The sequence below is a fragment of the Trachurus trachurus genome, assembly GCF_905171665.1.
Source record: "Trachurus trachurus genome assembly, chromosome: 18".
Classification (NCBI taxonomy): Eukaryota; Metazoa; Chordata; class Actinopteri; order Carangiformes; family Carangidae; genus Trachurus; species Trachurus trachurus.
The window spans coordinates 6,309,936-6,331,156 of record NC_139909.1 but is presented as its reverse complement, the minus strand read 5'-3'; the positions used below and the strand labels follow the sequence as shown (position 1 = coordinate 6,331,156).

The 21,221-nt window shown below is 40.6% G+C and overlaps 1 protein-coding gene across 1 annotated transcript; it reads right to left on the bottom strand.

The window, feature by feature from the left end:
- Positions 1-9,764: 9,764 nt before the first annotated feature.
- LOC311002138 (palmitoyltransferase ZDHHC3) lies at positions 9,765-19,907 on the bottom strand. Its single transcript, XM_083993383.1, has 9 exons — positions 19,735-19,907; positions 17,893-17,981; positions 17,110-17,183; positions 16,070-16,182; positions 14,562-14,623; positions 14,227-14,350; positions 12,625-12,697; positions 12,312-12,501; positions 9,765-9,873 (listed from the first exon to the last, which is right to left on the bottom strand). The coding sequence occupies exons 1-9, from the start codon at positions 19,902-19,904 to the stop codon at positions 9,782-9,784; spliced, it is 987 nt and encodes a 328-aa protein (XP_083849509.1). The 5' UTR covers positions 19,905-19,907; the 3' UTR covers positions 9,765-9,781.
- Positions 19,908-21,221: the final 1,314 nt, after the last annotated feature.

The following is a 21,221-nucleotide window of genomic DNA, read 5'->3' as shown; positions in this document are numbered from 1 at the left end:
CCCGGAGTAGGCAGTCCACTGGTTTACTGCTGAAAACCATGGCCTCATGGTGCTTCAAACTCTGCTGTGAACTGGACCAGTGAGTGCTGTAGGTCATAGCCTAGTGTAGTGCTGCACGATTTGATAAAAATGTGCGATTGCGATTATGGTGGAAAATATTGCGATTTGCGATTGCGATTACGATATTGTAAATTAATGCTGTAAGGAGTCTATTTGCTTGATTATCAAGCACAGCACAGGAAATAACCATATTTTAAGAGTGTATTTCTCAAATAATAAGTGTTTCCTTACAGTATCTTTGTATTAAATAAAAATAGGTAACTTTTTGTGCAGTTTCATAGTCTATTGCGATGCCATCATTTATTACAATGCCTTTCTCCCCCCTCCCTCCTCTCACAGTACACAGGTACACAGGTAACACAGAGACAGACAGACAGACACACACACGCACGCACGCACGCGCGCGCGCACACACACACACACACACACACACACACACAACGGACGAGAGGAGACGGCAAATGAGTGTGGCTGTTACCGTAAAATAAAAATAAAAAATAAATAAAAAAGACAGTTAAAAGAAAACCAAACACCGGAGCTTTCTGGTCGTTCGCCCCAACAGGCATATACCTCCTCGTTTTTTAAACGCACTGCACATGTTGCGGAGGAAAACACAGTTCGCTCCGTGACGCTAAAGCTCCACACCTGCTGTAATCACGGGGAGACGGTCCTGCAGCACACGGAGCGCTGTCTGCCAGCTGGGTAGTCACGTGATCAGACCTGCTGGTCACATGACTACTGATGGAGTCTGCTATGCTGCACACATTAGCGGCTCCGCTCCACACACTACAGGAGTTAAAGTCCCGTTTACAGGCTCACGCGGTCGCACATTTATGTACTTTAAATCGCCAATCGCACTCTTTCGTGCGATTACGTAATCGCACGGCGTGACATCGCGATTGCGATTGCGATTAGATTAATCGTGCAGCACTAGCCTAGTGGTGCCAACAGGATGCGATCCTCACCCCACCAAAATTGCAAATCCCCCCTGCCCCACAATTATGCCTCGATATCCTGTCCATGAAAAATCACAAACAGAATTAGCGATAAGGTGCAGCCCTGGTGGAGACCAACACCCACGGAAAATGCATCCGACTTTGCGCCGAGAAGTGCTGCTTTGGGTATAGAGGGATTTGATGGCCCCCCCTCACCCCATACTCCTGCAGCACCTCCTACCAAATATTTATACACATTACATTATACAACATGTGTTAATGATGAGAAGTGATTATCTGATTGTTTGTCTGTTAACAGATCCACTGAACATGACGACTACACCTCCAACCACTTGTCCACTGGAACCTACACCCAAACAAGGTACAACCATTATTCTTCCTACAATTACTCTACAACTGTATTAACTAAGGTAAAGGCAAGCACTCTACCTAAAGCTCCATACAGTATAAAGGTAGATGTTTGTATTAAAGCTCCATACAGTATAAATGTAGATGCCCATGTGTAGTGTGACTATAAAGCATTTATCATTTAGCATTTAAGTCTCTCTACATTAAACTGTCTGGACTTCCCGTGACTTTGTGTTGTCACAGTGAAGCAGTTACCAAGCCCCACCCACCTGGAAACATCATCCAATAGTTTCAGGATTTTGTTTCTCTGAGTGTTTTACCAGAAATCCGGTGATAGAGCACTTTTGCTGCTATAAGTGCACTTTTGAAAAAATAAAACTTTTGAATGCAGGACTTCAAAAACGTATTTCAGACCAGGGATAACCTTCAAGCCTCAAACAAAAGACAAAGTTTAAGCAGCTTATGTTGTGTGATAACAGGAGTTATACCCTGTGGTTTTCCTCTGACCTCTCTGGTGATTTTCACTCTCTTTGCAGCTGTCCTTCGTCTGACAGTGAGGACCTCATCTATGTCCCCTCTGTCTGAGGACGACATCAAGACCTCTGTCATCCCAGAGGTCGGTCACCTCTTATTTTATTAGACATCCATATTCCTACAGTATAAACAAATGTAAAAGAGCCACCTCGCATATGTATTTATCCTGCTGCCAACACTAAAGAACAGGGATGAAGCTGAATATGTTGTAGTAATCAGTAAATCATAAAAACCTACAGAAACCAGTATAATATAAGAAAGGAAGTTCAGTCTTATAACATTGTCTGTGGATAACAATCAATATGTGAATAGAAATCTGAGTTTCCAGACACTCAGAGCAAGGGAAAAGGTTTGAATTAAACTATGTATCTGCCTTCGTCAGTGCAGCAGAGTTCAGTCAGAACTGGTTCAAGTTTAAAGAAGTTAGCTATACTGTCCTATACGGTACCTGAGTGTTGGTGTGTAGGGTATGTGACGTGATAACTATGTGAAACTGGGATCAGATCTGCTCAGGGTGGCCGAGCAGGTCTGTCAGGATAATGCCTCAACTGAGGGACTAATTAATCCTCATTAAAGATGAGTACGTACCGTAATACATGTTTTGGCAGAAATATGTATTAGGTCTCAAAAATACAACTACTAGTTAATAAATGTGCACCAGTCTATCTTATATGAGATACAGCATGTATCAAGGCAAGGCAAGCCAAGGCAATTTTATTTGTATAGTCCGTTTTTACAAACAGTTTGTCTCAAAGGGCTTTACATGGCATCACAACATCCTCTGCCCTTAGAACCTCACATCCACTGAGGAAAAACTCCATGGAAAACCCTTTTAATGGGGAAAAATTGGAGAAACCTCAGGGTGAGCAACAGAGGAGGGATCCCTCACGCAGGACGGACAGATGTGCAATAGATGTTGTTACATACAAGAAAACAGTTCTTAGTTTATCGTATCAATGGAATATCAATGTTATTGATCTGAATAGTGATTCGACTTCCAGTTTTTACACTGTGTGTTTTCTCTACAGCTTAGAGATGAGCTCATCAGACAGGGGCTGCCATCAAACTTCACTCTCATCTATCGGGGCAAAGTCAACTCATCATCAACACCACCACCTGCTGGTTAGAAATGACCATGACGCTTTCAGTTGCCTTAGTGGTTCACCATTCAGTTGGCTTAAATGGCTTAAATGGTGAAAATATTGAGGCATTTTAATTATGAATAATACTTTTATGAGTGTTTCCTCAGCTGTTATATTGATCTTTTAATGTTACTTAATCATAAACTTAATTTAAAGATTTACTGAGGGGAACGATCTGAGATATTGTGAGTTACAGTCGAGAAACACTGATCCTTCTGTACATAATGTGAAACAATTATTTGGATGATTTGGATGTCTTCATAGTAATGTTGTACAGTTTAATGGTGTGGTATCATTTAGATCAGGGCTTTAGACTTTCTGTCTCTACTTTCTTCTAGCAGATAAAGCTGAAAACAGAATCAAACACAACAAAGTAATTATAAAAATGAGTCTAAATTTTCTATGCTCTAGATTTCTTTTAGCTTTAGAATCAGACATTTTCTAAATGTGTTTTATGCTCCAATTTTGTGGAAAACTACATGATTAAGCTAAAATTTAAGTCTGGGGAAAATGTGGGACATGTAAAAAATACAGTCGCAAATAAAAGTTTGTAGCTATAAATGTGTGTGTTAAGTAATAAAAAACCACAAACACTGGTGCAGTTTGAAGTCATTTTGATACTGATAAACATGTAACATCTAAAATCCCTTTGTAGCTTCTATGTAGAAAATAAATGTAGCAAATTGTTGCAAAACAAACATGACAGAAAGCACGGGAGCCGTTTAAAAGACATCTGATTTACTTCCAGTTGAACGAGCCCAAGCAGCATGTCAATAGGAATAATACACAGGTCACGGTTTCAAGATAGTAACAATAAATAAAACATCAGTTGGTTGTAAACTTGTTCATCATGAAGCCACATGATATTAAACTCTTTGTTGGTTTCATTTGCAGGGCGTGAAACTAACTCTGTCGGCCGACCGGCCAACAACATATGAATCTGTAGCAGCTGAGGAGAACTCCTCAGGTGCCAAAGTGCTGAGTGTGCAAAACATCAAGAAGGACCTTTGTCCAAAAGGTCGGAAGCTACACACATAGACTTATTGTTTTAATATGTATAATAGTATTTCCGATAGTTCTATGTGTGGGGGTTTTGTTGGGTTGGTTTCTCTACTGGAACTTTGCATTTCTGGCAAAGAAAGAGAGGTGAGGTGATTGCAGGTCCCTTTGTTTGTCCGTGGAAGTCAATAAAGTTCTAGGTTTTCCAATTGCCGAACAAGCTGACGGGACTTAACATTAAAAATCTTGAGTGTTTGGCCGGTGGTATAGTGTTAATTTCATGCCCTCTTTGTTTGTACACACATTCCTTCCCGCTGTCAAGTAGAACAGCAAACGGGGTGCGCTTGTTTTGTTTCAGCCGATAGCAGGCGGGGTTGTACCGTTGGGTTGTATGAGTGTTCGGATCAGTGGTCAGGAGGCAACGGTGCCAATATGGTTGAAATGAAACAAGCGCACCCCTTTGATAAACATTGATTTGAAAAAAAAAAAAAAACTAAACAAAAACAACAACCCCCCCCCAAAAAAGATCAATTGCATCTCTCAACAGAATCAAACGAGCAAGCCAGTACCCTGATAGTTAACACAATCCTGCACGAAAAACTGGTTACAGTTTGAAATGCTGTCCAGGGTGTTGAACAAATCTCTGAGGTGCACTTGGTTTAATTTATAGGACTCTGAGTGAAGGTGGAATCACAGGTTGTTTAAATTTTACACACACTAACTAAAGCAACCTAATTTTCCTTCCATCACTTGAATTTAATGCAAGTAAAATTTAAGGACAAAACCCATATCGTGATTCTCAAAAACATTCACAAAACTAAAAACATTTCAAACCTTATTTTGTTTCACCCAGATCATGATAGAAAACATCAAAAAAAAAGAAGAAAAAACAAAACAAAATGCTGAGTTCAGTAGGTTTCCCTTTGTACAATTGCACATCATTGATATAAAATGTGAACCTTCCTATGTACAGCTTTTAGCGAAAGCCAAAACGTGGTACCGTTGTACTGTTAAGAGGTGTTTGGAGAGCGGTACCGATGCTCAGGAGCGACATGTTCTAAAGCCTAATTCAAACACTATAAAAGCCGACAGACGTAAGGCCACTTACTGGTCCCGTCAAGCCTCGCCGCCAAAAACGGGCATTCACACCACGAGCAAAATGATTAATATAAGTCACCAGAGGCTGGTTGGCTGGCTGATCAGTTAGACCAGCAAACTTCTAAGGGGTCTGAGCTTCCAAGCGTCGCTGGCTCATCCAAACACTTCTGTTTGAAGGCTGACGGCAAGGTTGAAGAGCGTTCACAACCACCGATTGGTTGAATTGGTTGAATTTGGGTTTTGTTTTGCCCGATCACCACCAAACACTGATCTGAGCATTCTAGATATGCCGATAATAGAAGTGGTACCGGTCTGTTGGTGGTAAGGATTACATTGTTCTATTGCAGAGGGGAAAAAAATCTTATAATATAGAAATGAAAGGAAACCAGACCGTACAAACTTGTAGGTCTCAACATGTCAAGTTTCGAACATTATTTCCTAAAAAAATGATGAAAATGTCAAAGAATGCCACGTCGATTTTAAGGAAATTGACAATCATTCCTGGATTTGTTCCCTTAACCAAAGGGTTAAGGGTCACTGGCCTACGCTGCAAATCAACAGAAACATAAATAAACAGAAACAGGGGAAACCGTTACCTCCTTGGAGGAGGTGGTAATTCTGCATTCGGCAGAAACTCTTTGTTAATTCTGATTAAATATTACATGAAAGCACCGATAGCAATATCCAAAACTGCAGTGACCAGAAACGTTTGGTCTAAATTCAGAGCTCCAGCTGAGGCCGACGCTCTAAACACAACAGCTGAGAGCAGTGACATGTTAACCATGTCGCTCAGAGTGTGAATGCAGAGACTTGAGGACACGCTCCAATTGTTAATTGTTAATTTTGAAAGTATATTTTAAAAAAACAAAAACTTCCGGATCACTTGTCAAGTGTAAGGAAAAGGGCTTTTCAGACCAAACAGGCGACTTCATCTCCCAAATGGCAGTTCAGATTTTTGGAGGAAGATAACGGTACCGAGTTCAACTCTAATCACCCACTGAAGAGCTGGTCGTAATGTCGTAATGCCCCCGCCCCCCCCCAGCCCGCCCAGGTCAAACACAAAAACTTCAGAAAATACTTTATATACACATAATTAAAAACACAGTGACAGGTGAAGCTGCCCGAGTCTGAACTCTCTCTGATGCTTGAGAACGGAAAATAACGCCATTTACTCCAGGTAAACAGTGCGTGTACTGTACTTTTTTTTTTTTTAACAAGATTTTACATTTAAAATTTTTTCTGTAATAAAATGGAAATATACCTTTTCAAAATGATCGGACAAAAAAAAAAAAAAATCCCAAACAAACGACCGCGTACTCTCCAGTTTATTACCCAACGACCCCTCAGGTTTATCTGGAGGTCTGATGATGAGTAATTAAAACTAGACCCCTGTTCTCCACAGGACAGATGCTTTTATCCACGAGACCTGAAGTACTTTTTGCTCACCGGACGTCTCATAGGGAAGTCTATCTGACTGGCTGTTTGGTTCAGCACTGTAGGGATGTCACCATTACTTGTTGTCACAATTAATCGTGGTATTAAACGCCACAATTAATTAATTAATCGTAAAGATTCCTAAATACCGTTACTTTCACAAAAATTTGATGTTGGAACCATATCGGCAGATGTGCGCAAAAATAAAGGGAAATGCACAGATACTGGTCCATTTAACTAACGTAACATTAAATTGGTAGGAATTTAAATTTTAGTGTGTCATTTTTAATTTAAAAAAAAGCTAAACAAAACAAAAAACGATTAAAATAAACGCAAACATTTGGTATAAATGACAATTTATGACCTGAATATTTCCAACATTTCCCCTGGGGATTAAGAATTGGTCATATATTAATTGATACTTGAAATATTTTGTGTAAACAATGAGTAATGTCATTATATTTTGACTATATATGATTTTACCCATTTTGAAGTTAATTAATGCATAATAATCGTGATAATCGTAACACGTGATTATTTCTCTGACAATAATCGTACCAAGAAAATTTATAATAAGCGTGACATCCCTAGTTAGGTCTCATTTAATATTAGGAACACAGGACTTTAATGTCACCAGATGACTGTAGATCTTTAAAACAAAGAAGAAAAAGAAGAGAATAAAAAAAATGTAAAAAGCAGCAAATCCAAAGTGAGTTCAGTGCAGAGAGGCAGCTTCACCCGTCACGTCAATGTTACAGTTATTGGTAGAGAAAACTCCACGGAATAGTTAGAAACAATAAATAAGTTAAGAAACATCCCTTCACTGAGATTTAGCCGAATACTGAGAGGTGTATTCTGAGTGTGTGTGTGTGTGTGTGTGTGTGTGTGTGTGTGTGTGTGTGTGTGTGTGTGTGTGTGTGTGTGTGTTGGAGAGATTTGATGAGGAATGAATGACACAAAACATTACTTCCATCTCCGGGGTTAAAAAATACTATTTCAGCTTCGTCAAGACAGTAAAACAATACGTGTGTCTTTTCGTTCAGCATCCTGATATCACTCCCTGTTTGCATATGTGTGTGTGTGTGTGTGTGTGTGTGTGTGTGTGTGTGTGTGTGTGTGTGTGTATTATGGGTTTGTAACACAGTGTAACACAGTTTAATTAGTAACACGTCAAAATGTACTTCACAATAAAACAAAGGGATGAGGGGGAAACAAAACAATATAACAGTAACACGTGGTGAGGAATCTCTACGCTTCATCAAGGCATCAAACTCACGATCAGTCGATTTACGGCTTCCTGCTCCTCACAGGAAGTAACCGAGGACAGGCAGCTTTGTTCGTTGGTTGGGTTCAAAATGAAAACAAAGAAATAAAACTAAGAAAAATACACTCTGACCTACTGTATAGTGTTAGGGGTTTTTTGGTTTTGGTTTTAAAGTGTAATGTGAACGTCAGTCTGACTCGTGGATGCACGTGGCCAAAAGTATGTGGACGTGTAGTTTAAGGGCTGTTATTAGTGGTTTTGCTCTCTTGAATTGAGCATGTTATTACATTTCAGACAACAGTAATAATAGTTTTGTTATTTGAGCCACACAGCAGCTCTGCAGAGGACGACTCAAAGCTCGGACCTCAAACGCATCACGCATCACGGTGCAACGACCTTGAAGGCTGAAAATGAGCTAAAAAAAAACGAGAGTGTGTCCACAAACTTTTGGCCAAATAGTGTGAAATGATCCTGATAAAAAAAAAAACAATGAATAAACATTAAAGCTTCACCTGTTTGTTCTCTGAGCTCATCGGCTTTAAGGCGAGACACCCCAGGCAAAAACACTGTTTTTTCATGCACTGATCAATTTTGAGATTTTTGGCTATTTTTCTTCCTTAACATGTATTTTTTCATAAAAGTCAAATGAAATGGTAGAAAATCCACATTAAGGTGGTTATTTTACTTCATTTTGCCTCTTTTGTCGGTAGATTTCTCCTAAATTCACCAAAAGTTAACAAGCTTCTTTGACATACTCTGCTGTGCTTGTTGTCTGACCCATGTCATGTCAGGTATCATTGTAAAGCTCTCTCTCCTCAACAATGATCTAGGCTTAAAAATTTGTCATTTCCTCCGTATCCGCAACCAATCATAAAAGTACGATTTACATTAACAATCTATGGAATTTTACAGTCCAAGTCTTTAAAGGCCGTTTTCTCAAAATGAGTTTTTCCTCAGACTCTGAACCCGAAATCTCCACTTCAGCAGCACTTACAGACACCAAACCTTCCAGTTTGAACCCTTTCTATATTCTGAAGGTTTTTACAGAGGGGATTGTTGATATATCATTCACAGCCTGATTTATACAACATTTTATTCCTAAAAACAGGGCGAAATTGGATTTTTTTTAGGGCTGGTGACAGTATTTTCTCATTTACAGAGTGATAAAAAGAGATATCCAAAATCCTCCTCTGTGAAAAATTCTGACTCTAATATGTCAACAAAATAAAACAAGAATTTTGAAAGTAGCTTTATCATTTTTCAGATTTCGGGTCTGGAAATGTATGCAAATTAGCGCATATTTCATCAGATATTGCCCAATTTACATATTTAAACATAAGATTTGACAAAACTTGTAATTCAAAAAATATTTGTCCTAATGTCAGTGATAAACTTGGCAAGTTTCATGGTGATATCTGTTAGTTAAAATGTTTTCCCTATTCACCTGGGGTGTCTCACCTTAAAGATCCACGTCAGTGCGTCGAAGGAGGAGGAGGAAAGAGAATTTGGACAAAAACAAACCAAAACGTCTCTAATTCCTCTTGTAAACTTAAAACACATCAGTAACTAAATCGTCTTCGGGTCATAAAAAACGTAAATAACTGCGGGTAAAAAACTGGGGCCGAGCCGCTTTTTTAATTATTAAAGCTTTGTTTTTTTAGCGGAGAATCTGAACGTGTGAACGTGCTCGGAGTCGAGACGGTGGAATAAAAAAAAAACAGGAAACGAGGAGCTGCTGGTTTTTTAAACTCCGAGAGACTTTTCAAAAGTCCTGGGGTCTCGGCACTTCGTCCTCCATCCTCTTCATCTCTCAGTTCCAAGGATAAGACATCATAGTTAGGCAGAAAACACACACACACACACACACACACACACACACACACACACACTCACACACAGAAGAACCTTCATCGCCTCCTCTCTCTCTCTCTCTCTCTCTCTCTCTCTCAGACGTCGTAGTCGGGCAGGGCGGAGTAGGAGATGCCTCCGACCGACGGGGGGCTGGAGTGGAGAGGGAGGAGCCAGCAGAACACCGACCCTGCACAGGAAGTAAACAAACAAAACAGATAAATAAACAAAAGAATAAATAAAGATAATAATAATAAAAAAAAATAGTAAAAACCCAGCTCATTAGCTCGGTCTAGAGAGCTGGAATAAGAGAGTAACGACACACATTGGTCCAATGGAAGCGCCTCCTGGTGGCGGAATATGGGTATTATTGCAAATTATAAGTGCCCAAGAACTGACATCTCTGCATTGTTGGTAAACGATTAAAGGGACAGTTCACCCAAAATTGAAATTGCACTCATTATCTCCTCCCCCTCATGTGGACTAAGGGCTGGGAGAAGTTTCAGAGTCCTCCGTGGCTTCTCTGAGTTACAGGGGGTCTCGGCGTAGCAGTGCATGTCCATATAACGGTTGCAAATGGATACCAACTGTCTTCGTAACAAAAAGACACACCAAAAAACATCCAAATACCTCCATGCTGCTCGTATGTAATGTCCGTCTTGTATTGCCCCGAAATTCGTCCAAATTTGACGAACCGGGAAGAGGAGCTTCGAGAAGCTTCCGCTACAAACAAGCTTGAAATATAGACGTATTTAATTTTTTTAGGGACAATTTCTCATATCGGGGCTTCAATACAAGACGGACATTACATACGAGCAGCATGGAGGTATTTGGATGTTTTTTGGTGTGTCTTTTTGTTACGAAGACAGTTGGTATCCGTTTGCAACCGTTATATGGACATGCACTGCTACGCCGAGACCCCCTGTAACTCAGAGAAGCCACGGAGGACTCTGAAACTTCTCCCAGCCCTTAGTCCACATGAGGGGGAGTAGATAATGAGAGAGAAATTTCAATTTTTGGGGAACTATCCCTTTAAGGGCCTGATCTACTAAGATCCCAGATAACGGGCGCTAAATTGCGTGCTCCTGGTAAAATTGTGCGTGTTTGGTTAGTGCACGCAAAACAGGTGATCTACTAAGAGTAACTGGTTAAATGACAGCACGCGCTAACCGCAGTATTTAAATGGGGGTTTTGTGCGCGGTAATCGTTTCCACCATGGAGAGAGTGGACAGGACAGAGAGCTGGGTGGACGCATGAAATTTGATGTGATGGATTAATAGAGAGCTCAGGTGGGACACTCAGGCCACACTCGGATCTAAACTCTCTGACCAGAGGGCTCACAGACGGGGTGAAGACAGAGGCGACGTCTCTCAGTCCCGGTCCTGGAGCTGAGCAGCCAGATACTCGGGAGGGAGGAGAGGAAAGGACAGGAGAGGAGCGCACCGGAGGAGAGACATGCGGCGTGCGTAACGGTGCTTAAATGACTTTTTAACACACCTGAAAAACTGCTACAGTTTGCTGGAATGACCCGGATGCGAGGAAATGCAGAGATATAACTGTGCATTCACACCAAAAGCTTCCAAAGCATCAAAACGCCGGAAGTCAATTCATTTTCAATGTATTTCGGCTCCCCAATGACCAGCGCGATCGAACTTTGACGTCAGTCACGTGACAAGCGGCCAAAGCGGCTGAAAATATTTGCCGTTTTGGAAGCTGTCTTGTCTGACACCCACCCTCAAGCGTTTTTGGCGCCTTGGAAGCTTTTGGTGTGAACGCACAGTAAGAGCTTTTTGCCCTGGCAGGTATTAAATCAATAAAAGAAAAAAAAAGCCGTGCCAGACAATACTTGCCTTTCAAACGTGCTGAAAAAAAAAAACAGTTTTCTACATTTATGTTTCAATCTACATTTTGTGATAAACAAATTATAAGTGTAATTTCATATGATATGACCAAGACACCTAAAAACAAAAACACGGCCGTTTTCATCAATTTACAAGCAAGTGGGCAACACACATACACTGGAGTGAATGGGTTTTCTGGGCTCTTTTGCAATACCCATATCCTGCCACTAGGGGCGCATAAGGTAATAACTGCGGGACTCAATGGAGGTGTTGTTGTTTTTCGATTTTAGGGACGGGACTAATTATCCTGAATACATATATTACTATGATTGTTTTATGCATGTATATGTGTTTATGTATGTGTGCGTATGTATATGTATGTGTATGTGTATATATATGTGTGTATGTGTATGTGTGCATGTGAGTGTGTATATGTATGTATATGTATATGTACAACTTATTATTGTCATTATTATTTTGATTAACAGTATATAAATAGAGGGGGTAGGACCAGAAAAGTTTTTTAACTTCTTCTTACCCCTTTTGAACATGGCAGGCAATTTTCTTTTAGAGATGATGATTGCCAATATGCACTTATCTGATTTTTTTTATTTTTGTTATTTGGTTTGTTTTTGTTTTTATTAGCCTATGACATGTTCAATAAAGAATCGAAATGAGTGTTGTTACTCTCTTATTCCAGTGCTCTAGGGGAAACAAGCCACTCCCCCAACCTACTAACTACACTATGAAAACTCTCGGTCGCTTGGTGGAGCAACACGAGCCCCACCTCTTCCGAAGACCTCCCGCAGCAGAGCCAGCTTGGGTTTGCGGGTGTGGGAGGCGTGGTGCGGCAGCTGTGAGGAGGCGGTGGAGGAGGAGGAGGAGGAGGAGGAAGATAAAGAAGAGCCTCTGTCCTTGATCATGAGCCGGTTCCTCATCTGCTCGATGGGCGTCTCGTCCGTGATGATGGAGATGAGCTGGACGGAGAGAAGAGAGAAGAGAGAAGAAATCCCTTTCACTTTCCCATGAGTTCCTACATTTCCCAGAAGGCCTTTCAAGACGACATGAACCAGACTGTGTGTGTGTGTGTGTGTTTGTACCTGATCGTAGAAGATGACCATGACGAACACACCGAACAACACCGACTCCACCAGGAGGATGATGTAGTGAGCTCTGAGGGAGAGAGACAGAGAGAGGCCTTCACCCAAAACCATCTTTTTCTTGTTCATTTTGAAAAAAATCTCTGTAAACTAGGGCTGTTTAACGATTCATTTTTAAAATCGCGATTAATCACATTTTTTCCATAGTTAACTTGCGATTAATCTCTATATTAAAAATAGAAAGCAATTCTTATCAAAGTGTCTTGGTTAGAATCAAATAAACACAAAGATAAAATGTCTTTTATCTTTTATTTCCTCTTCCAAGTAGCCTACAAAAGTGCAATAAAGACCCATTTAACATGTCTATTTCAAAAATACAGCTCATAAAATGTCGCCACAATGTGGTCTTTAAACTGAAGAGGTAGTAGACAACTTCACAGTGTTTTGCATACTCTAATGCTGTCCATAACCATTCTGTTAACAGAAATATAGTGCTTATTCTGAGAGACATACATCCCTCAGTGCCACCGTACTAGTAGCTTCTTCTTCTTTCTTTTCGACAATGTATCCACAATGTACTGTTAGCTTAGCATTAGCCTGGTCCGTCACTTGTCAGTTGTTAATTTTTCTTTATTTTTAGGTTTTTTTGTTTGTTTTTTCTGGGGGGGGGGTACTAGCACAAGCTCCTTTATCTTCTTATTTTTTCCGTCATTAACTCATTATTTAGCTTAGCATTAGCCTGTTACGTCACTTTACTGTGTCCATGGAAATACTATAGTCAGATTTTCAAGTTTTTTAAATCTAATTTGAAGGGTTTCTTTTGGGGGGGAGTTGGTTACGTTATTTATTTATCTATTTTGTAAGAGTTTACAGCGTGTTTGTGTGTTTGCATTTGTTTTGACCCAAAACTCGGGAGGATATGGCGAAGTTAAACGCGGCGAAGGCTGCAGAAGAGACGGATGAATAAAAGAAAAATGGCATAAAAGGGCCCTCACACCATCCCAACAAATAATAAGTACACTGGACTTTGCTCTCTGTCAATTGGACCATTCTGTGACTTTGTGACATGTCAGGCTACAAGATGAGACTGTTGTTCACTCATGACGGACAGATATGGACACATGTGCAGACACACACATGTAATCTGTATGTACTGTCTAGAGCTAAACTTCAGCTCTGTATACTACCTACTGCTGTAACATGTTATGTCAAAATGTCATAAGTAAAAGAATGTTATGTCAAAATGTAAAAAAGCAAAAGAAAAGATTATGATAAAGATTTTATTCTGTGGGTAATGGGGGCGGGACTAGATCAGCTTTTGCTTCTCCCACTTTCCCTTTCGGCCATGTGTATTGTAACTTGAACTAAGATGAAGTGTGATGATGATGATTTAAATTGACCTGCCCGAAATAAACAAATTGATTGATTGATTGACCCCTCGGGGCCACCGTACTGGTTAGCATTGCGTTTTGACCCCTCGGGGCCACCGTACTGGTTAGCATTGCGTTTTGACCCCTCGGGGCCACCGTACTGGTTAGCATTGCGTTTTGACCCCTCGGGGCCACCGTACATACGTACAGTAGTCGTCACCGCTGCACTCACACTATCAGGTGTTTGCTGGGCGTCTCCTCTCCTTCTTTCTCTGCGTTGTCGTCCTCTCCCTCCCTCCTGATCCTCCACACCCAGGCCGACACCACCAGCACCAACGAGTACAGACTGGCCATGCCTGAACACACACACACACACACACACACACACACACACACACACACACACACACACACACACACACACACACACACACACACACACACACACACACACACACACACACACACACACACACACACACACACACACACACACACACACACAGGCTGTGTTACCTTCAGGTGCAGCTGAGGTCGTTACCTGAGAGTGCGAGTCCGTCCACTCACCGGTGTAGAAGAGAAACTGGATGAAGTATTTCTGGTTGAGCTCGCCGACACAGTTGTTGATCCTGGGAGATAAAGAAGTGGATTGAATAAGTAGATTGAAACCCCAAAGGCAGTTGAGATTCTGGACAGGAAACCTCTTCATTTTCATTATTGTAATGTTTTTTTAAAAAAAAGTTTAACATTCTTGACTTATTAGACAGTTATCAGATTTTTATGGATGTTTGCCTCATTTTCAAAGTTTTAAACGCACTTGCCCCCCCCCACCACTGAATAAATTCATTCAGAAAAAAAATAATGAAGGTTATTTTTTCAAATTTTGTCAAATGGTTATTTCTGTAAGAGGAACTCAGTCCTGGAACAAGTTACTATCACACATCAGAAACTTCGACAACTACTCACTCTTTAAAAAAAAAATCTCAAACATTGGTTAAAAACAAATCAGACATGTATTCATGTAGCTTAAATACTGTTTAATCTGATGAAGTCTGTTCCCGGGGCATGTATGGTATATTGTTCTTTAACTATGGGTTAAAATTGTCTGTTCTTATTTTGTCTGCATCTGTTTTGCCTTGATATTTATTGTCAGTCTGTGTTCTGTCTTGTAATTGTCCATTGTGTGACTTGTCATCACAAGGTTTTAAAGTCTTCTGTGTTTATGTTTTTTAGAAACCTGCCTTGGGACTGCGGCTGAAATTTAGCAGTTGTGCTAAGTCCGGCACATTTACACTGATGCTTAAAGGACAATTGCAGGCGAATTCAACTCGGGGCTGTATGTTCCTATCATTTTAGGTCTAAAAGAAGGAATCTGAAGATTTTCAGTTTAATTGCTCCTGTTTTGCGGTGGTTGTGTCTGTCCCCGCATCGCCACGGCAGCAATGAATGGGAGTGGATGTAAGTTCCGCTGCTTAGGCTGTTTACATCCCTCAAAGCTGCAATTTTTTTTCCACAGACAGCGTCAGATGGAGACTCAAACATGCGGCGAGAAGTTTTTTTTACTTGAAGCAAGTCAAGAGTTGATATTCCTGTGTTTATGACACAAACTGTAGCTTTCCTACTGCACCTGAACACACCGAGCGTCAACTGGGTCTCGTGCGAGACTCCGCCAGACTTTGAATTAGATCTAGTTTTACAAACATGTCGGCTTGTTGAAGTAAATAAACCATCTGACGCTGTCTGTGGCTTTGAGGGATGTAAACAGCCTAAGCAGCGGAACTTACATCCACACCCATTCATTGCTGCAGTGGTGATGCGGGGACAGACACAACCACCGCAAAACAGGAGCAATTAAACTGAAAATCTTCAGATTCCTTCTTTTAGACCTAAAATGATAGGAAAATACAGCTCCGAGTTGAATTCTCCTGCAATTGTCCTTTAATGCGTCAGTGTTGATGAATGTGCACTGTCCCAATTCAATAAATAAAGAAATGAAATGAAATGAAAAATAAATGAATAAATGAAAACAAGAAGAAGGGAATGCATGGACATGGAGGATGGAGGTGTTTTCTCACCATGGACAGTGGTGGTCCATGCGGCGGATGCACCTCTGACAGACGCGGCAGTGATGCGCTCTGGGAGGTCGGTAGGTTTCACAGCGGTTACAGACGGTCCAGCCCTCGCAGCCCTGACGCACACAAACAAAAACAAAAAAACTTTCAGTGACTTTGTGACTGGTTTATCTGAACTGTTGTTGCTGCCGTTACCACGACAACAGGCGGCGCCGGGCGGGGTCAGTGGGAAACTGTTGTGTCATAATAACAGACCTGAGATCAGAGAGAAGCCACAGACTCTCTATTATTACCATTATCATTATTGTTATTATTCTCCTCAGGACAATAACAGGTTTGAACCGGACCTGAAGGTTTGTGCTGAAACAAAAGTTTTCCTTTTTCTATTTGTAACATGTATTTTACAGCTTCTTGCTTTTTTGTTCGTTTGTTTCATTAAAATGATATTTATTTACTTGTCGGCTCCGCTATAATCCGGCATATTTACTGCAGTATTTTATACCAATGTTCATTAATATGCACTGTCCCTACTCAAATAAAATATTCATTATTATTTATTATACAACACAGTGCAGTGTCTGTTATTGGTTCAGAGTGGGGCTTCTGCTCTTTTGCTTTTAGTTTTTATATAAGAATTATTTGAGTTTTTTTTGGTTTTTTTCAGTGGGACATACATATTAATGAACATTTCTATGTAAATATGTATGAGATTGTAGCCGATTGTAGCTGATTTCCGTCTCCAGTCTTCACTGGCAGGTTGATGTTCACAAAAAAAAAGAAGAAAAAAAAAGAAAAGCAACAATAAGATAAACTCTGTATATTTCAAAAATAAATAAATAAATCAGAAACACATCAAAAGCAAATTGTAAAATGTTATCTGAAATGGAGAGACACTTTTTCTCAAGTGTCTAAAAACTAATAACAGCCTTAGAGGGAAAAAAACAGCATTGACATGTGATATGATGAGTAAGAAGAAGGAGAAAAGAAGAAGAAGGAGAAGTGTCAGCGACAGGAAACAACAACAGGACTTTTGTGCGACTCACCCGCTCGTTCATTCGAGACGACTGCGAGCGGAGGTCTGAGAAGTCGATGGCTGTGTCGGGCAGCGGCACCATTCCTGCACAGAGAACACATGAAACACATGAAACACCAGCGTTAAAGTTAAAGGGATAGTTCAACATTTTGGCAAATTGGCCCATTGCCATAATCCCTATAGTCATAGCAGTAGGTTTGTTACCTTTAATTGTCGGTGCAAGCTGTTTTTAGAACGGCGGAGCAGAGCCGTGAGCTGCTCAGAGCTACGCTACGGAGGCTCATTATGGGATTTCTTGGTTTCCCTCATCAAACTCATCAAATACACAATCCAACAACTCCACAACGCTCTGGTGGACAAGTTGTGACCTGCACATTCACCACGCTATGAGATAATAACACAACGTTACCAGACAGAGTTGTTTTAGAGGGAAATTCATGCAAAACCACTGATGCACGTTGCCTTCAGGGACAGTTTTTCATCAAGCAGAGTCTGTATTTCCCTCTAAAACAGCTCTGTGTGGTAACGTTGTGTTATTATCTCATAGCGTGATTTGATGAGTTTGAAACCAAGAAATCCCATAATGAGCCTCCGTAGTGTAGCTCTGAGCAGCTCGCGGCTCTGCTCTGCCGTTCTAAAAACAGCTTGCACCGACAATTAAAGGGAACGAACCTACTGGTATGACTATAGGGATTATGGCAATGGGCCAATTTGCCAAAATGTTGAACTATCCCTTTAAAGTAAAGTGAAATTAATCTGTTTGTTTCCCTCTCAACATGAACGACCGACTGACCTGGATCTGAGAAGACGGCCTTGGAGTGGCAGGCCAGCAGCAGCAGCAGGATCAGGTTGAAGACCGATCCATGTAGAGTACACCACACGCTGCAGGACACAAGTCAACACACAACAACCCACCATCAATCAAGTTTATTGCTTCTGTTGGCTTCCCCAGCGTGGGATGAATAAAGGAATATTTTATCTATAAAATGGCACATAAAACATCCTTCACACATGTCTTATTTTGTCGAACAAAAACTTCAAAACCTTGAAATTAAGAAAGAAAGAAATGAAAGAAGGGGCGACAAAGACAAACACCATAGTAATGACAGATACCAGATTCTTTGAGTCGTCCCTTCCACATTTCTCCAGTGTAAAACAACAACAACAAAACTGCATTTGCTCATTGCACATGTGCAAGTAGATGAAAAATTGACTTGGACCATCTCAAATTTTTAGGGGCAAAATGCCTCCATTAAGCGGCAGTCTCGGGGCAAGTGGAGATGATCTAATGCAGTGGCTCTCAAACTTTTTTACATCAAGGACCCCTAAACTGACACAAATTAGACCACGGACCCCCCATTGGACAAAATTTTTAAACAAACACCAGAACTACACAAATATTTGTTCTGAGATTGAATAACATTACATTTTTTAGTCAATGTACGTTCAAATTACTGCCAATGGCGTGAATTATTGAAAAAATGCCAAGAAATCTTTGGAAAAAATGTAATATTTCTGGAAAGAAAATTGAGGTAACATTTTGAGAAAAAGTTGGGGACCCCCTTGAACCCGCTCAGGGACCCCTGGGGGTCCCCGGACCCCACTTTGAGAACCACTGATCTAATGCACTGGCTGCTGAATGAGCAAAGAAACATTAAATCAGTGTATTTCTGAATCAGATCTCAGCGCAAGATAATAACAATAATAGCCTAATACTAATTTTTGAAAAAGAAGAAGTACGGAAGCCGATTGGCACCAGTCTGTTTTGGTGCGGATCTGACGCCTCAAGCTCGTAAACAAACTCCCCCTCACTAAAAATAAAAAATAAAAAATAAAATACACAAAACACACGCGTTACCTGTTGTCATGTCAACATGAAACAGTTACGAATCATGATTACACCACTGTAAAACACAAAAACAACAGCTGTATGGTTAATATTTCTATTCATTAGAAATTAATTGTTGTTGTTTTTATTATTGTGTTTAAATAAAAATGGAGGTGTCCCAGTTTGCCAATATATGGTGTCCCACTTTACCAATAGTGCCTCGAAATTTTGGTATTGGGTCAATTTTTGGGGGGGTGAAGGGTCATTCATCCAGTGTTTAATGTTTCTTTGTTTTTTCTTCTACATAGTATAGGAGAGATCTTAAGCTATTTAGAATGGTATCATATGATGGGCTAAGACATTTGGTTCATAATCAAAAAGGATGTTGAAGGTACATTTTCAGAAAGTGTCCCAGTTTAGTTTACCCATATTAACCCTACAAAAGGTTGAGAAGAAGCCTAATACTAATTTTTGAAAAAAGAAGAAGTACGGAAGCCGATTGGCACCAGTCTGTTTTGGTGCGGATCGATCTGACGCCTCAAGCCCGTAAACAAACTCCCCCTCACTAAAAAATAAAAAATAAAATACACAAAACACACGCGTTACCTGTTGCCATGTCAACATGAAACAGTTACTAATTATGATTACGCCCCTGTAACGTTAAAACACAACAACAACTGTATGGTTTGAGTGGGTTTCCGTGTTGGGGAAGAGAGAGAGAGAAGCTGCTGTCAGTCGGAGCGGGAGACGCCGCCATGTCGGCCCCGTTACCGGCCGAAACGACCCAGAAGGAGGTGAAGTACCGACCTGTCCGAGTAGGCGGGGATGAGCACATACTGGACCACCACGTAGTCCGCGTAAAACACGCTGAAGTAGGTCAGAACCAGACAGATAACGCCGCAGGGGTCTCGCCTACAGCGCAGCGACGCCATCTTCTGCCGGGCTCGGCCCCGCCCCCTTCCGTCACACTTCCGCATGACGTCAGAGCCGAGCCCGACGCTGCCTTCACGGACCGTAGGAAATTGTAAAATCAAGATAAACATTATAATTGACTGTAAAAGTGTGATTATGTTTTTTTGCCCATGAAGAAAATGACATCACCTTTATTACAAACCTATTCATTTTGTATGGCAAATTTCACATACATGAATGCAAATACTCCAAAACTTCACCCAACTTTAGAGGTTTCTTGCATGAGTTCAAAGAATCCCTTACACTAATTGACACTAAACAAAGCATCACATCCATAGATATTTACCAAGGGGGCAGTTGTGGGTCTGAGAAGTGAAGCTCACTTCCGCGTTCAAAAAACTGCAATCCCCCCGGCTTCCTCTGGGGGCTGGTGTCAGAAAGCAGCATTCTCCATAGACCCCCATGTTAAAATCGCCGATTTTACATCCTCAGTAAACATGTTAAAAGCCTGGTGTCAGAACGTTTTTTTTTCTCAATCGATAGTTTCTACCCCCGCACACACTCTGAGGGGGGTGAATTTTTTTTAAACTCTACCGTTTTACTGTAATTAGGTTAAAACTCTGGCCAATTAGGGCGCGGAAACGTTGAGTGACAGGTCCGAGCAGCTCCGTGGACAGCTGCTTCGAGGCCAGTGGGCGGGTTCTCGGCGGTTCTCGGCCGGCCAATCCAACATGGCGCTGTCCAGGCCGCCATATTTGAGTCACAAAAACGACTCCCCAAAACCAATGGGTGACGTCACGGACGCTACGTCCATTCTTTTTACAGTCTATGCTGTAAAAGTGTGATTATGTTTTTTTGCCCATGAAGAAAATGACATCACCTTTATTACAAACCTATTCATTTTGTATGGCAAATTTCACATACATAAATGCAAATACTCCAAAACTTCACCCAACTTTAGAGGTTTCTTGCATGAGTTCAAAGAATACATGAAATCCCTTACACTAATTGACACTAAACAAAGCATCACATCCATAGATATTTACGAGAGATTTTTCAAAGAAGAATAAAGCTTTTACATTCTGTCCCCTTTTCTTTCCTTTTTCTATTTATTTATTTATTTTTCGTCTGTCATATTATTTGTTCATTTATTTATTATCCTTGCTTCGATTGAATGTTTACTAACATTGCTAATAATTACCTTATTTTATTGTGATTTATTTATTATTTATGGTTACTGATAGATATTGGAGCACCTGTCTGATGTTCTATTGTATAATTGTACGTACAACCCTGTTCTTTGTACATCTGTTTATATGTACAGCTGTTTTCAATAAAGCTCATTGGGAAAAAAAAAAAAATGGACCGTAGGAAAAAAATAT

Excerpts from the sequence above, each read along its gene's own strand:
- LOC311002138 (XM_083993383.1), bottom strand. The coding sequence starts at position 19,904 with ATGCGGAAGTGTGACGGAAGGGGGCGGGGCCGAGCCCGGCAGAAGATG. Across the intron at positions 14,351-14,561 it reads CCAGTTTCTCTTCTACACCG|GCATGGCCAGTCTGTACTCG; the intron begins GTGAGTGGACGG and ends GTGTGTGTTCAG. Across the intron at positions 12,698-14,226 it reads CCCAGCAAACACCTGATAGT|AGCTCACTACATCATCCTCC; the intron begins GTGAGTGCAGCG and ends TCTCTCCCTCAG.